The sequence below is a fragment of the Azolla caroliniana genome, unplaced genomic scaffold (assembly GCF_043228905.1).
Source record: "Azolla caroliniana isolate FFs.n. ecotype wild unplaced genomic scaffold, voAzoCaro1.0.p SCAF_1, whole genome shotgun sequence".
In the NCBI taxonomy this organism is placed as follows: Eukaryota; Viridiplantae; Streptophyta; class Polypodiopsida; order Salviniales; family Salviniaceae; genus Azolla; species Azolla caroliniana.
In genome coordinates this window covers 15,325,214-15,341,936 of record NW_028230436.1, presented here as the reverse complement: position 1 = coordinate 15,341,936, position 16,723 = coordinate 15,325,214, and the positions used below count along the sequence as shown (strand labels likewise).

At 37.2% G+C, this 16,723-nt stretch overlaps 2 protein-coding genes across 2 annotated transcripts; both read right to left on the bottom strand.

Moving 5' to 3' along the window:
* Positions 1-951: 951 nt before the first annotated feature.
* LOC147869082 (disease resistance response protein 206-like) lies at positions 952-1,527 on the bottom strand. Its single transcript, XM_087315835.1, has one exon. The coding sequence runs from the start codon at positions 1,525-1,527 to the stop codon at positions 952-954; it is 576 nt and encodes a 191-aa protein (XP_087171961.1).
* A 4,084-nt stretch (positions 1,528-5,611) lies between these two features.
* Positions 5,612-6,490, bottom strand: LOC147869081 (disease resistance response protein 206-like). The gene has a single exon (XM_087326326.1). It carries the CDS (start codon positions 6,346-6,348, stop codon positions 5,794-5,796), a length of 555 nt encoding a protein of 184 aa, XP_087182452.1. The 5' UTR covers positions 6,349-6,490; the 3' UTR covers positions 5,612-5,793.
* Positions 6,491-16,723: the final 10,233 nt, after the last annotated feature.

Genomic DNA, 16,723 nt, shown 5'->3' with positions numbered 1-16,723 from the left:
AGGAGAATGTGAAAGTTGTTGAGGAGCTTGTTGATGATGAAGTTGCTAAGATAGAAGAACAATAAGGAGTTTTTGGGATCACTAATTATTTTGTTTAAATAGAAGAGTCATATTGTTTTTTCATTTGGAAAATCTAAACCATGAAAAGAGCCAACTTTGCAAGATGACATGAATCATATTCATCATCTGGTTTCATAGTATTTGGATTCCTAGAGTTCTAATATTGGGTCTATTTTATGACCATGGTTTGGTACTTCTATTTCGTAATCAAAAACATTATTTACTTAAAAAAGGAGATAGGGAGAGAAATCCCTTGCTCTCCTTCTTTGTGTATGTGTGTGACAAGAGGGTCAAAAGAGAGTCTACAAATTAGTATGCTTGTCTTGCAAAGACTAGAATAGTATATGCATTGAATCTGGACCGCTGCATTCCAGAGTTGCATCTAGAAAAATCAGCTACGTTTCAGTCTCTTTGCTATACTATGTACAAGGAAACATTAAGATAAACGAGTAGATGGATGGTTTACAGCAAATACGAGGAAGCATGGCCAGAGCACTATGTCTAATGGTTTAATATGAGATGTAAGAAAAGCTAAAAGTGAAACAACAAAGCATGTCCTATTACGGGATAGATTGAAAACTAAGGGCTTACAGACTAACATGTATTCACGCTTCGGTAAACTGGGAACACCACTGCTTATGGCCCATCAGTCTGTTAGTTCCAGATGCACCAATCAACATTTTCGTTGTTTCGAGATCATCAAGAGCATGAAGAGATCATTATAATGGTATTATTTGTGCATAGAGAAATTATAGCAAGATGGTGGATACATATGATGAAATAAAACTATAATTCCTGATTAAAGTTTAGAAGCTATTTTGTAGCTACGTCCATGGTTTCATTCATTTACAATATGATCAGACAACACATTGTGTTGAGCCAACCCCATAGTTAGTAGTAGAGGTCGAGGACAAAGGAGAGGGTCCAGTGGGCGGGCGGGGTGCGGTCGATGGCCACAACCTTGTTCACCGCAGCACCACGTGCTGCCAGGAAGTCGCCAGTGCCGCCGACCACTGCCAGGTTACGGGTCGATGCAGCCTCCTCCAACTGGCCCATGATGGCTATGGATCCCGTGTGGGGTCCCGACGTGATGGTGGCCGTAAAGATGTGCATGAGGACATAACCCTTCTGGGAGTCGAGGATCCAAGCACCTTGTGCCACGCCGATCGGCTGCGAAGCCGGTGATGGGTCGGCAGTGATTGGCATCTCGAACGTGGCACGAACGCCGAAGCTGTACGGGTTGGGCTGGCTGAAGTTGAAGGGTCCGGCACTGTACACGGAGTCGAAGATGGAGTTGTTGACGGCAGGGTCGTACACACGGTTGTGAGTGTAGAACGTGAAATTGTCGGGACCTTGAGGAGGCGACCGAGCAGCCACCCCGGTGCACATTATAAACATCGGCAGCAGCAGCACGGCCAGGACAAGGCAACCCATAGCCATCGGCTTGGACATGACACTAGTAGCCATGATCTATCTTTGACACTATATCTACCTACTGGTATGTTTGTGTTTGACACTAGACAAACGATATATGTTGCTCGGAGAAGAAGAAGAATCAGCTACAAAAGGATTAAGTATTCTTCTATTTTTGTTTGTGTGTGTGTACATAGCAAGCGAGAAGACAGGGAGGCAAATCTTTGAGACCTTTTTGTTGAAATAGAAACTAGACGCATGGTTTTGTTTGAATGAATGCATCTCACAGATTGTCTGGATACTTCTTGAAATACCCATGTGTGTGCTACCTTCATAATTACTTTAGAAACTTTGAAATGTTCTCATAAATATTCACCTCTTCATGTGCAATTACCTCAACGCAATAATGTATATGACATTGCTACCAAGGGCACACCAGTGGGCCAATGTCTGGAACAGCCGGAAGTGTTCGCGACCATAATTTCCTAAAAACCGGAATCTAGTTTAGTAGGTTCAATATCTTTTGGACCGACTATTTATGGTGTTTTTTGACAATGTGGATCACAAGGCACATATATGCTTCGCTATGTCTGGGTCTTTCTAGTTAGTCTGGGGGGGGGGGGGTGTTATCATCTTAGTTAGGTTTGACAACATTTTCGTATTAGTCAAGTTTTTGCTATCCGTCTTATCTCTACAAGCACTTCCTTATTACTCCATCTAGATTTGTTTGGGTAGAGAGAAAAGAGAAAGAGAGAGAGAGGCAGAAACACAATATCAATGCCACTTTGGCGATTAGTGCTTCTTCTTTGTTTTTTTTCGTATGATACTATTGCTAAGTGACCCTTCAAGAGAGATTGCCTCTCCATTTCTCTGCATGCTCTGAAATGTGCATCCTGGTTTGAATGCTATTAACAACTATACTAAGAAGTAATTAGAGAGAGAGACCATATGACAACAAAGGAGGGAGGTAAGGGTTTTGTAAAATTTTCTTAGGAATGGTCATGTTATACATTTGGGTATGTGATGAATTTTTTTAAAATATTTTTTGAAGAAGTTCCTCTTGACATTAACATTGATAGGAAACTGGCCGGTTAAAATTTTAAAATTCTGGTTAGGATAATGAGAAGTAGGAATATTTCTAGTAGGGGTTAAAAACTTTGCCGCACACCTTGTTAGGTGAAGTACTAGTTTGTGGTTGAGGAAGACAAAATAAATTAACAAAGAGTGAGAGTGGCAATTAGATTGAGAGAGCATTTTGGGATTTCAAGTATGTTATCAAACAACCTGTGACAATGATTGAGATTTAGATTAAGCTCAAAGCCGTGTGTAACCTTTTGTAAATCTTGAATATATGCACATGATTACGATAAGTTATTTGAAACAAATTGGTTTATTCTCGTATAAATGATTGCACTACTAATTTAACATGTTGCTATATCGAGGGTGGTAATTGTGATATTGAGGGTGATATTGAAGGTGGTAATTATGAGAATAAGCTCAAAGCCGTGTGTAACCTTTTGTAAATCTTGAATATATGCACATGATTACGATAAGTTATTTGAAACAAATTGGTTTATTCTCGTATAAATCATTGCACTACGAATTTAACATGTTGTTATATGTTAGATTCTGTTCAAAATGTGAGGATTAGGAAAACCTATACATGCAATATTACAATGAAGAGAGTAAGAAAAAATGCTTATACATGTATAGTATTGGTGTGCCTAATACGAAGTAAGCAAATACTTGATATTATAGAAATTGTTAACTTATAATATAACTAAATTATATTAATGCACCAACCTTCCACTACCTTTGACTTATTTAGTCAATCCCATAGTTTTAACTTAAGCACTTTTTTATGGATGTAAATAATGTTAACATGTAATATTAAAATCCCTACTAAGCAAAGATATGATAATTAAGGCATTTACCTAGGATTTATGGATATATGTTCATAGGCAAGCAATATAACATACCCAAACAATCATAGATATCTTATGGTATCGACGGTTGGAACAATTGTTGGTGTTGATGTAGCCACTAAAAAAGAAGTATGCTAATCTGTAATTGACTAACATCAGAATTATAGAGTTCCTCAAATAATAGAGTTTAGAAGAATCCATCCTCTCTTACACTCCTTGGTGTGAAACATGAATAACCTCATAAGATTTTCTCATGTTGAAGAGTGTTGGAATTGTTGTGATAAATCATTAGAAAGTGTTGCGTTTGTTGCATGATTGTATGTTTTATTTGTATGTATGTTTGTATAGATAGGTTTGTGTATAGGTTTGTATGTATGCATGTCTGATGTGTGTTTGTATAAATGTATGCATATACGTTGTGTGTTTATATTGCATATACTTTCCTATGCTATATACACATGTGCATGTACAATTGACTGTATATTGATTGTTTGCATATGCTTATGCATGTATAGATGTACAATAATATGTGTATGTTATTGGTGTTAGTGTTGATGTTGATGTCGGCATGAAGAAATGAAGTATGCTAGTCTATAATTGATTAATGCACGTTAAACAGAGCTCCTTGTGAATAATAAGAGTTTGTATGGAGACACTCATGTGCTATGAGAAAATGTGAGTTGAAGGTGTGCCATTGGATGCTAAGATGTGATCATATGGACTGCACTAATAATTGGTTATGTAGAACATGAGCATGGCGAGGAAGCACTAAACCTCATGAAAGGAGATGCAAACACATAATATCTTGGTTCTGGCTTGAAAGTTTGTGGCGATACTCAAGATGTTGAGAATGGGGAAAATTAAGGAAGTGCTCAATCATTTCTATCAAATGAAGGATCCATGGCTAGCCATTGTATTACACAAGACGGGTTGAGCAAAATTGTCGCTTCTCTATTTTGTATTTTGTATCTGATATGCCTTTTTAAAACTAATGGAAGAATATGTTGTTTGGAAAAAAGAATAAGAGTTTGTAGGGATTTATGGGTATGTATGTTTGAACAAATGTATATTATCTATAATTTTATGTATGTGTATATTTGAATGATTGTATGTGTGTGACCATATGCATGTATGTAGGCATGTATGTTTGACATATGTATGTGTGTATTTATGATTCTATGATTGTGTATGTACAATAATGTGTATCATCACCATATTAATATTTTTATATACATGTATGCCAATATGATTGACGCACATATGTTTTTATGATGGTATGTGAATGTAGGTCTCAGTTATTGTGTATGCGTATGATTGAGTGTATGAGCATATGTATACGATTGAGTGTATGAGCATTGTGACTATGCATATGTGTGCATGTATGTATTTGTCTATGTGTATGTATACGATTGAGTGTATGAGCATTGTGACTATACATATGTGTGCATGTATGTATTTGTCTATGTGCATGAACAGTTGAACGAGTGCATGTGTATGATTGTATGTATTTGTGTATGCATGTAATATTTTGAATGTATGTGTATGCATGTTTGAATGATTGTATGTGTCTGATAGTAACCTACATACATACACATACATACATGCATGCATACACATACCCCTTGTGTAGTAGTGCCCCTAAATCTCCTCATCATTAGCATATATTGAACATATAATTTCAATTAATCAAGTTTATAACTAGAGTGATAACCTCTCAATGAGCCAAGCATTCTCTTTTACTATTTTTGGGTTGGCTTATATCAATATGATTTCAATCTTAATAAGAATGAAGATGCCACAACCTACAACTACAATTAATAATTTTGGTGACACATAAAGTGAACCATTCAACATTAGCGTCTCTTTACAAATATTTTGGTGACACAAGTAAAACCCATGGGGTTTACTATATTCTTCCATGGCATTGCTAACCATTGACCAAGGACATCATTGGAGTATAATTATAGCTAACGGTTCAACTGTATCTGTGCATTAAAATTGTGGGAGGGGTAGTCAATATTTCCGAAAAACGTTCTTCGCCGGTGTTAAAGAAAGAGAGTGTGTAGCCGATGTAGTGAATATGATGAGAGGGACTAGAGCTATTTCGTATTTGAGTAGGGAGACAATTCATTGGGCATTTGTGATATCTTTGAACACTTTTGAGAAACTAAGAAAATCCGTTAAAACGGAAACACACAGACCATAAAAACGCATTAGCAACAAATTTACACATTTATTCCTAAGTGCACGATCTACAAACTTGGTACGGCCAACCAAACATAGTAACAGACATATAATATGTAATTAATGTGGACCTGCTCAACCACATGATAGTAGAAAGTAAATAATAAATAAGGCACATATACATACATATGTAAATAATGTATGTAGTTCATTAATAGTAGAGATCCAGGTCAAAGGAGAGGGTCCAGTGGGCAGGGGGAGTGCGGTCGATGGTCACCAGCTTGTTTACTGCGGCTCCGCGTGCGGCCAGGAAGTGGCCGGTGCCGCCCACCACCGCTAAGCTGCGGGTATCGGCGGCCTCCACCACCTGCCCCACGATGGCGATGGTGCCCGTGTACGGCCCCGACGTGATGGTGGCGGTGAAGACGTGGAACAGGACGTATCCCTTCTGGGAGTCCAAAATCCAGACGCCCTGAGCCACTCCGATGGGCTCTGAATCTGGCGAAGCCTCTGCGGTTATGGGGTTCTCGAACGTCGATCGCACGCCGAAGCTATATGGGTTGGGCTGGCTGAAATTGAAAGGTCCGGCGCTGTACACGGAATCGAAGACGGAGTTGTTGACGGCCGGGTTGTAGACTTGGTTGTGGATGTAGAACGTGAAGGTCTCAGGTCCCTGGGGGGGCTTCCGCCGAGCCGACACGGACGATGTCCATATGGCCAACACCATGCAAAGCATGGCAATGATGTTATATGTGAGACGAGCCATACTATTATTATGAATAATCTTCTCGGAGCAAGGTTATGTATTTATTTGATAGATTAAGAGATCAGATTATGAGCTGAACGAGGATTACTGAGTTAAGTTAAGGAGCTCTCTCTCTCTCTCTCTCTCTCTATGAGGAATTGAATGTATTCAGAATTAGTTATCCTATGTTAGGAAACATAAGATGCGTTCATATATATATATATGCAAGAGAAAAGAGGTGGAGACAAAGACATTCTCTGAAATTTAGTATTGACGTACTCGTTTTCGACTAATTCCATTTTGACTCTCTCCTAATAGCCTAAAATATGTTCACATCTACTTTGAATTGGGGCAACAATTTGAATGGAGAAATTATACCATTTTGTAATATATGGAAACTTTTGGGTCTTTGGTGTTTTTTTTTGGAGGGGTGGACCGTGTGGGTGTTCAATCATTCATATCATATCTTGTTGTATGGTAGCTTTTGGTCCTGGGTTTATTTGTTAAATATATGTGCATGTCGTTATGAGATCCACTGTGAATGTGTCTCACCCGCATATTATTGTGTGTGAATGTGTATCATGTTAGTTTGAAAGAGAAATACCTTCCAACTATTGCTGAAAAAGTAATTACAAAGTTGCACGCATTTGAAAACGATGGTAGATCTTTAAATAGAGTCGGCAAATGTAAAAAGTCTTGCAAGTGTAAAAAGTCTTGCATGGGCATATAGAATAAACAAAAGTCTATGTATATGTATACATACATACAAATACGTCTATTTACACATAAAGACTCTCCATGAAATCTTCGCGTTTCCATTATTGAATATAAGAAAGTAGAGAAATTTCACTTTCCTTATGGAAAAGTCTCTCTCTCTCTCTCACTCACACACACACACACACACACACACACACACACACACACACTCTCTCTCTCTCTCTCTATATATATATATATATATATATAATGTTAATAAGTCTATGTACACATCCCAACTAATGATCCATGTCTTCTTTTTCTCATTATTAAAAATAAGAGACTAGCGAATAGTTTGAATACAATGTCAAGTGTTTGTTGTCATTCACCGAATTGTCTAATAATATTGCTTCGGGGCTCATTTCTTAAAGCTACGTGTTTGACATTGTCCATGCAAGCAATGTTAAACCATCAACAAATGCGTGTTTATGTTTGAGCTTAGTTCAGAGGGCCTATCCCATTGCCAAGGTAAGGGTTGTAATTCAACCTCTAAAGCCATGCATGGTACAACCTCAATGCAAGAGCCAAACATGGCATCAAGGGGGCGTGTTGTAAGGTGGAGCCAAAATATTTATGAGGTTGGTTGAAGTTCCAATGTCCAGAACACCTCAAGACTTTTGAGTCTAGATTGATAAATCATTTGCTAAATCCAATTACCATAAGCATGCAAGCACATCAACTAAATCTTGGGTAGTTGAATGTCTCAGGAATTTTTTCGTCCAATTAGCTTTAATATATCCAAAGAACTAGTCATTGATATTGTTCACAAGAATGCCTTCAAATTTTTGAAAGCTAAATACTAAGACAATGTATGAGAACTAGATCGTGTGTGTTATGCTTTAGGCTTACGAATGATGTAATGGTTTCCCTACTAGGGTACCCAAATGTGAATACACCATGCCCAATTAGGCTATGCAAATGTGGATTCCCCATTTCCCTTATACTATGACAACCAAAATCCATAGTGTTTAGTCTTAAGACTTCCACCAATATCATACTATCTTTCTCCTTCTATTCTTGACTCTACAAGATCTCTCTCAACAAAGCTTCAAACATAGTTAGTTACCTAAGTCATACCCTCTCTTTATTTAGATTTGAATCCAATATCCTTTGGAGCTAAACCTACTAGATGTTTTATGAAATTTCAACGCAAGCCTAGATAGTGCTCTCAGGTCTATAATTTCTGAGTGGGCCCTCGACATCTTGGTGGCATGAACAAAATGCATGGTAGTGTGTTGATAAACAAGAATTCAGTTGTGTAGATGAGATGATTAGCATGGAATATCAAAGTAATTCCAAATGAAAAATCAAAGTAACTAACTCTAAATGGCTAAATAACAAGGTTTATTTCTAAGAAATGGCTTGAAAAACTCAAACTCATTTTCTTCAACCTAACATTGAGTTCACTTTTGCCTAAAGTTTAAAAACAAAAGCATCACTTTTTATACTAAAGTAACCTAGGGATGAGTTTTGTCAATTTCTCGAGCTCTAGAGAAGAATATACTCGTTGATATTGAAGCTTATAATTAAAGCAACACATATATCTCTTGATAGTCACATCGCACTAAATTTTGATACCTTTATTATGGGCTTGTAATCATAGTTTCGTCATAGTCACATCCCACTACATTTTAATACTTTTATTTCAACTTTTCAAACTATATTGAGAACTTAATTTAGATTTCAATAGTATTATGGATTTCAGGTGCATAGAATGCTAGGAATAAAAACTCAAACTAATTTTATGTGCATAGAATGCTAGGAATAGAAACTCAAATCTAACTTAGGTGCATAGAATGCTAAAAATGAAAACTCAAACTAATATGCACGAATAAAAACTAAACTAATTTTATATACATTGAATGCTAGGAATAGAAACTCAAACCTAACTTAGGTGCATAGAATGCTAAAAATAAAAAGTCAAACTAAATTTACGTGCATAGAATGCTAAGAATAAAAACTCAAACGCAATTTATCCCTAGCTTTAAATTTTAATAAAAAGCAAAAGTTTTCTTGTAACCCTTTAAAATTTCTTTGTTGTACTTGCTATGTCAAGATTTGCTAGCATGATATATAACATCATAGGGAGACCATCAACCAACAATAACCCTAGGTGTATCTTGATATACATATATTTGGTGCTAGGTACTCTTTCGGTTGATTTAAAAGTTTCTAAGAACTCATTACATTAACAAACAAGAGAGACAATGCATAATAGTATGATTTGCTCATTTATGCGGCCGATTAAACAACCACATGGCGTGCGCTTGTGTAGAAGTTTACATTCTCACCACATGTTCATCTAGCTAGCCCTAACTATCCCACAAGCAAGACCTATGGGAAGTCACTTTGAATTTGAGAGGATATAAACTTACACACCCACAAGCCACTCCATGAGGTGGAGGCCTCACCAAGGCTAAAAATAAAAGTAGCATCCCACATGGTTAGTGAGTGCGGAAGATGGTTTGGTGGGATAAAGGAACACACATTCTCTTGCACACACCAATAACGTGGGTGATACCTGAACATGGTGGGGTGGGGTGTGTGACATAATCATCATATTAAATAGACATTGAACAAATTACTTGGTTCTTGAGTCGGTGTGTGTAGTGTGATGAGGGTTCGATCTTGCAGGTCAAACTTTCTTGAAGCCCAGCTTTGCGTGGAAGCACCATCTCTAGTGGGGGTGCTTCATGGGTGTGTGTTAGCATCCTACCTAGATGGTGCTTCACGATAACCCCTCTTAGATGGAGGATACATACATGATGTTGTTTACAGGGCCTGTTTTGATAGGTAGTATAGTGCGTGTGGTGGAGTGGGTAATCATGGGGGATCATGTAAGCTATCCTAAATACTAAGTCTCCACAACTTCAACATTGTCACATATCCACAATACATACATAGAGTGAAAACAACATCCTTTATCTGGCTAACACACCACCTTGCACCATGCTACGTTTAGTACGAGCTTGCATGCACTATTGTGGAAGCGTGGAAAAAACAATATATAACCAGAAGTAAAGCTATTATATAGAGTCAGAAGAAAAGATAAAATAACACCAGAATTACCGAGGTTCAGCCAATCAACCAACGTCCTCCAAAGCAACAGGCATAACACCAGAATTACCGAGGTTTGGCCAATCAACCTACATCCTATTACGGTTGGGAGAGAAGAATACAAATTGAGGAAAATAAAGTTAAGAGGTAGATGAGCGTATTTATAACTCCCAAACCACCTCCCTCAACTATGTGGGATAAAGAATGGGCCAAAAACTAACAAATCTCCACCTTGGGACAATCTTTAATCCTTCCAAATACAAATCTTCTCAAGAAAACAAAAATAAAATAGTCTGCTTTCAAATATGTGCCATGGGGTGCCAACTTTAAATGTGTTGGATATTAACCAAGTCTAAACAATGTTCAAACTTGGCCCTTGTAACCACTTCGTTCAACATATCTGTAGGATTCTCCTTAGTATCAATCTTCTGGAGAAGTATCTCTTCCTCTTCAAGAATTTCCCGCACAAAATGATAGCGAACATCATTGTGCTTCGTTCGTGAGTGAAAGTCTTGGTTCATTGCTAAATGAATAACACTTTGACTGTCAGAATACACATCAAGTTGTTTCTAACCAACTGCCAAGTCTTTAAGCAACCCATGAAGCCAAATTGCCTCCTTGACAGCCTTTGTAATTGCCATATACCCCGCCTTTGTTGTACATAGAGCCACCATTGACTGCAAAGTAGACTTCCAACTAATTGGCGCCTTTGTCAAAGTGAACAAATAGCCAGTTGTAGATCGTCGCTTATCCAAATCACCTGCATAATCAGAATTACAATAGCCAACTATGCATTTACCAAGTGATTTATCTTGCTCAAAAGTCAATCCCACATCCACGGTATTTTGAAGATACCGCAAAATCCATTTCACAGCTTGCCAATGACCCTTGCTCAGATCATGCATATACCTGCTACCAATACTAACAACATGTGAAATATCAGGTCTTGTACACACGATTGCGTACATCAAGCTTCCAACTGCATTTGCATGCAAGACTTTCGCCATGTATTCTCGCTCTTCATCAGTTGTGGGAGATAATCAACTACTCAGTTTCAAATGAGCAGCAAGTTGAGCACTTACAGGTTTTGTATCATCATACATTCCAAAATGTTGTAGTATCCTCTTCAAATACTACTATTGTGATAACGAAAGTTTGACCCTCTCTCTATCTCTACTTATCTCCATGCCGAGAATCTTCTTGGCTTCCTCCAAATCCTTCATCTCGAACTCTTTACTCATCTGAGCCTTGAATTTGTCAATCTCAACTTGACTTAGCTGCAATCAACATATCATCAAAATATAAAAGTAAGTAGATGTATGAACCATCTTGAAGATTTCGCAAATACAAACAATGATCATATTTGATTCTCTTGTACTTCTGACCCTTCATGAACTTATCAAATTGTTTGTACCACTGTCTCGGAGATTGTTTCAATCTGTACAACGATTTACTAAGTTTACAAACCCAATCTTCTTTACCAACAACCTTGTATCCTTTTGGATGAGTCATGTAGATTTCCTCCTTCAAATCATTGTGTAAGAACGCGGTCTTCACATCAAGTTGAGCTAATTCGAAATTCATCTATGCTACCAAGGCTAACAAAATTCTAATGGAGGAATGTTGTACAACCGGAGAAAATACCTCATTAGAATCGATTCCCTCCTTTTGACCGTAGCCTTTGGCGACCAACCTTGCCTTGTAGTGAATGTCCTCTTTACTTGGAAATCCTTCTTTCTTTGCAAATACCCATTTGCAGCCAATTGCCTTTCTCCCTTTCGGTAGTTGTGCCAACTTCCATGTCTTGTTCTTTTGAAGAGAGTGCATGTCTTCTTCCATTGCACTAGCCTAGTTTCCACTTTCTGTGCTCCAAATGGTCTCTAGGTAGGTGGATGGAAATTATCATCACAAACTGGAAGTGCATAAGCTATCATGTCAGCAAAATGAGCAGGCGTCTGAATTACTCGTCTTTGTCTTCTTATTGTAATTGGTTCTGATTGTTGTAGAGGTTCTTGGGTCAGAATCTCTTCATCATTTGACTCTTCTTCTACCATAGGAGAGTCAGTGGTGGTGCTTTGCCATGGAGTCAACACTGTCTGCTCAAACTCCACCTGCTTCGGAGTACCCTCCACCTGTATCGGAGTATTATCCGGTTCTTCCAGATTTACCTTGTTCAACATGGCAAATTCATCAAAGGTAACATCTCTACTGATAATCCTTTTGTTTGCCTCAAGACACCACAAACAATATGCCTTCACTCCGGCATTGAAGCCCATGAAAAGAGCCTTCTTTTGTTTGGAGAACCTTGATCTTTCTCCCTGTTTGGTTTTCAAGTTGAGCTTTTCATTTAAGGAAAACTCCAAGCACATCATACTTGTTCTTCATCGTGTACACCCAAACTCTCCTGGAAAAATCATCAACAAAAGTTACAAAATAATGCCTACCTTTGATGGATAGAATCTTGGTAGGTTCCCACACATCTGAGTGCATATAATCCAAAATACACTTGGTATTATGAATTGCAGTGCCAAATCGCACTCTTCATTGCTTTCCTAGATTACAATGCTCATAAAAATCAAGTTTGCAAGTCATCATGCCTTGCTTTGCAAGAATTTGCAAAGACTTTCACTAGCATGTCCCAACCACATATGCCACAACTTCATTACTTCAGTGTCTTTCTTGGTACTTAAGTTGTTGTTGCCACCATCACCACCGTTGCATTACCTTGGTAACTATACAGATTGTTCTTCCTTATGCCTTTCAACATCACCAATACTCCTGAAGTTGCCTTAAGAACTCCATCTCGCATCATCACAACTAGGCCCTTAGATTCAAGAGCCCCTAATGATATGAGAATCTTCTTCAACTTTGACACGTACCACACATCTCTTAAAATTCTTGTGTTTCCATCATGATTGCGCAGCTTGATCTAACCTATCCCGGTTGTTTTACATGGATGATCATTACCCATGTAAACAACCCCACCATCGACTTCCTGAAATTCAAAAAACCATTCTCGAATAGGACACATATGATAGGTACACCTTGAGTCCAAAATCCACTCATTTGGATGTGCCGACATTGAAGGCATAACTACTAAGAAAATATCTGATTCTGCATAACTGGAGTCTGCAACATTTGCATCTTAAGGACGCTTTCCTTTCCTCTTCATCTTCGGACAGTCTTTCTTCTAGTGCCCTTTCTCATGACAAAAAGCACACTCATCTTTGGCAATGCCTCAACCTTTTGATTTGGACCTTCCTCTTCTCCCCTTAGTATGGCTTTGTTGATGACCTCTTCCTACCAGTCCGTCTTCTGATGTCGTCGATTTGGTTATCATCTTATCCTGCTTCCTCAATTCATGACTATATAAAGTAGAACAAACAACATCTAATGACACATTCTCTTTCTCGTGAAGTAATGTTGTTTCCAATTGTTCAAATTCATCGGGAAGAGATGATAACAACATCAAAGCTAGATCCTCATCCTCAAATATAGCATCTAAATTCAACAGGTCTGCTACTAATTGATTAAACATGGTGATGTGATAATTCATAGTAGTACTTGGTTTGTGGTCAAATCGAAATAAACTCTTCTTCATAAGGAGCTTATTCTAATCACTTTATTTTTAGAAAATTTCCCTCCAATGCCTTCCACAATTTGTGTGTAGAAGTCTCATTCTTGAAAGCATACTTTTGCTCTCTGAACAGGCACGATCGAATTGTTCCTCATGCCAACCAATTAATGATGCTCCAATCTTTTTCTTCTACCTCTTCTGGTTTATGTTCTGCAATGGCAATATCAAGACCTTGTTGAAAAAGAGAATTTAAAACCTCTCCTTGCCACATGCTGAAATGGGCAGTACCATCAAATATTTCTACCGCCAGTTTTGAATTGGACAACGGGAACCTTGACCATGATGACAATGAGCCCGATGTTCCCGATGGAATCTTTGACACAGTATTCTTTCCTTTTCCATCTCTTGATGCCATTATAAACTTAATAAAAATTATTCAATATTATAACGATCAACAACCCAAGGTTTCAGAATAACCAAAGTAATTCTTTTCTGATGTAGAAGATTAGACAAAGTCGCAACCATAGAGCATACTCAAACAGAACCTTGGCTTTGATACCAATTATTGTGGAAGTGTGGAAATAGCAATATATAACCAGATGTAAAGCTATTATATAGAGTACGAAGAAAAGATAAAATAACACCTGAATTACCAAGGTTCGGCCAATCAACTTACGTCCTCCAAATCAGCAGACTCTATTATGGTCGGGAGAGAAGAATACAAATTGAGGATATAAAATTATGAGGTAGAGGAGCGTATTTATAACTCCCAAACCAGCTCCCTCAACTATGTGGGATAAAGAATGGGCCAAAAAGCTAACATGCACCATCAAGACTTCGAAGTTTTCGCCATCCAAGTACGATTGAAAGAACAAAGTTCCTTGGTTGAGACATTTTTTGTGAGATACCCCTAAAATGCATTATTAGTTGGGGAAGTAACATGCCCCTTTGTCACATCTTGCAAAACTACATAGGTCAATATAAAATTCCACACAATTGTGCACCTACCAAGAAAAGAGAAAAATCAAAGCCGAAAACACATTAATGGATGTCAATGTCTATACAACCTTGTTTAGTGTTACGCATCATGGTAATTGATGTGCAGAAATATGATGTAAATGACGAAGCTTAGTAAACTTTTGTATGTTGTTAACCATTGCTGAGGTCAATGGGAGAGTGGGTATATGTATGTCACGGATCTCTCTTGATTTCGGTTTTGGCGTTGATGTACTTGTATCTAGGAATGTTGATATGGTCTTGTAGTCTTGTACTTGTGGGCATAAGAGTCTTAACCACCCACTTTCCAAGCTATCTACGAAGAACAATGGGAATGTTTTTTGGATATGGGCATCCAACATATAAACAACTTGCAACTTATCTTCGAATATAGCCTACAATAACACCATCATCGTTGTCCATAGTAGTTGCTTTGAATAATCCACCTTTCGTTGGATTGTTACCAATGTAATCGTAAAAGTATAATGTTCAGAAATGTTAAACCAAACTTCAAATAAACTCATATTTTCAGTCTTCCTAGAGTGGATTCCTTGACTATTTATTGTTAAGAGTTTGGTTGAATCTATATCATGCTGCCTTGGTGCTCGGTTTGAAAACATGGATTCTTGTCTATCAAATACTACTCCAAAGTTCCGATGTGTATATACATATATCTATACACACACACACACACACACACACACACATCTATATAACGGTTTTAAAACTTGCATTATATATGATTACTATTTGGGCACTTCACTTCAAATTATCAAATAAAATCAATATGATATTATTATAACGTTAAAACACAAAACGATTATAAAAATAATATCCACAAAACCATTGGTTAAGATAATTGATTTTGCACATGAATTAACTCATGGTGTCCATACATTTGAACTATAGAGAGTCAAAATTCAATTGTGGGAGTGTCTGGGAGAGACACTATATAAATATGCAATTACATGTAAATTGTAATACATATCATGCTTTTTTAAAAGAATAAAAATTATCATTTTGGAGAGAACCAAGCTAATTTGCATGAGATTTTGAGTTCGCCATCAAGGTTACATATTTGTTAAAAACACGTTTTTTTTTTAGAATAACATGAAGTATTCTATGTTTTAGAACTGACATTTTATAATGTACTACTTACGTATTCCATGTATTTAATAAGTATTTAATGTTTCTAAAAAGTTTAAATTTTTTTAAAAATTACAAAAGTTTAAAAAAGCATTATGATTATTATTTTATTTTTTTCAAAGGTAGTTAGAACATTGGCATTAAGAAATGCGTTAAGGTTGTACATATAGGTAATGACGCCTGTGCTAAGTTGTAACTCTTGGCTTAAATAAATACTTTGGTGTAAAGTAGAACCACTCCACGTTATTTGAAATCTACCTATAAAAGATTTGTTTGTCCCATATAGCCTCAAACTCCAATCGTTCTAAGTCTATTCATTGTGCATTTCCTTTTACGTTATCTAAAGAACCTCAAATTTATGCACAATCTTTGTCCAAATTTGAGTAATTATCTACGTAGGTCTTTTGGTAACATTTTGAAATACCTTCAAACATCTAGCCTTCTAAATATACCAAATATTGATACTACTTACCAATTCCCATATTTCAGGTTTATGAGTCTCTATTTCTAGATTCAGACAATGTCTCATAGAAAGAACATTTGCAACATCCTCTTGTTCATATTCTTAGATATAATCAATGATCAGCCCCAAGTTGTAAATCTATCCCCATATGTGCTTTTAGAGTGCACATTTTGTGATAACAGCCCAAATGAGGAGCGGCTAGTGTGCAACTCGACCATATGGGTCGGTCAGGTGTTAATCTAGGAAATCGTAGATGCGTAGGACACAATGTATTTAGGAAAGAGAGAAATAGGTAATAGGATTGGCTAATCAAGTCAACTAGAATATTTTTTGGGCAAGTTATGATGTACTTAGTCTTGAAGTATGTGTCATTCACTTCAAGATAAGTAGTATCTAGCACT

Bases quoted from the DNA above. Each gene is read 5' to 3' on its own strand.
- LOC147869081 (XM_087326326.1), bottom strand. From the start codon at position 6,348: ATGGCTCGTCTCACATATAACATCATTGCCATGCTTTGCATGGTGTTG.
- LOC147869082 (XM_087315835.1), bottom strand. From the start codon at position 1,527: ATGGCTACTAGTGTCATGTCCAAGCCGATGGCTATGGGTTGCCTTGTC.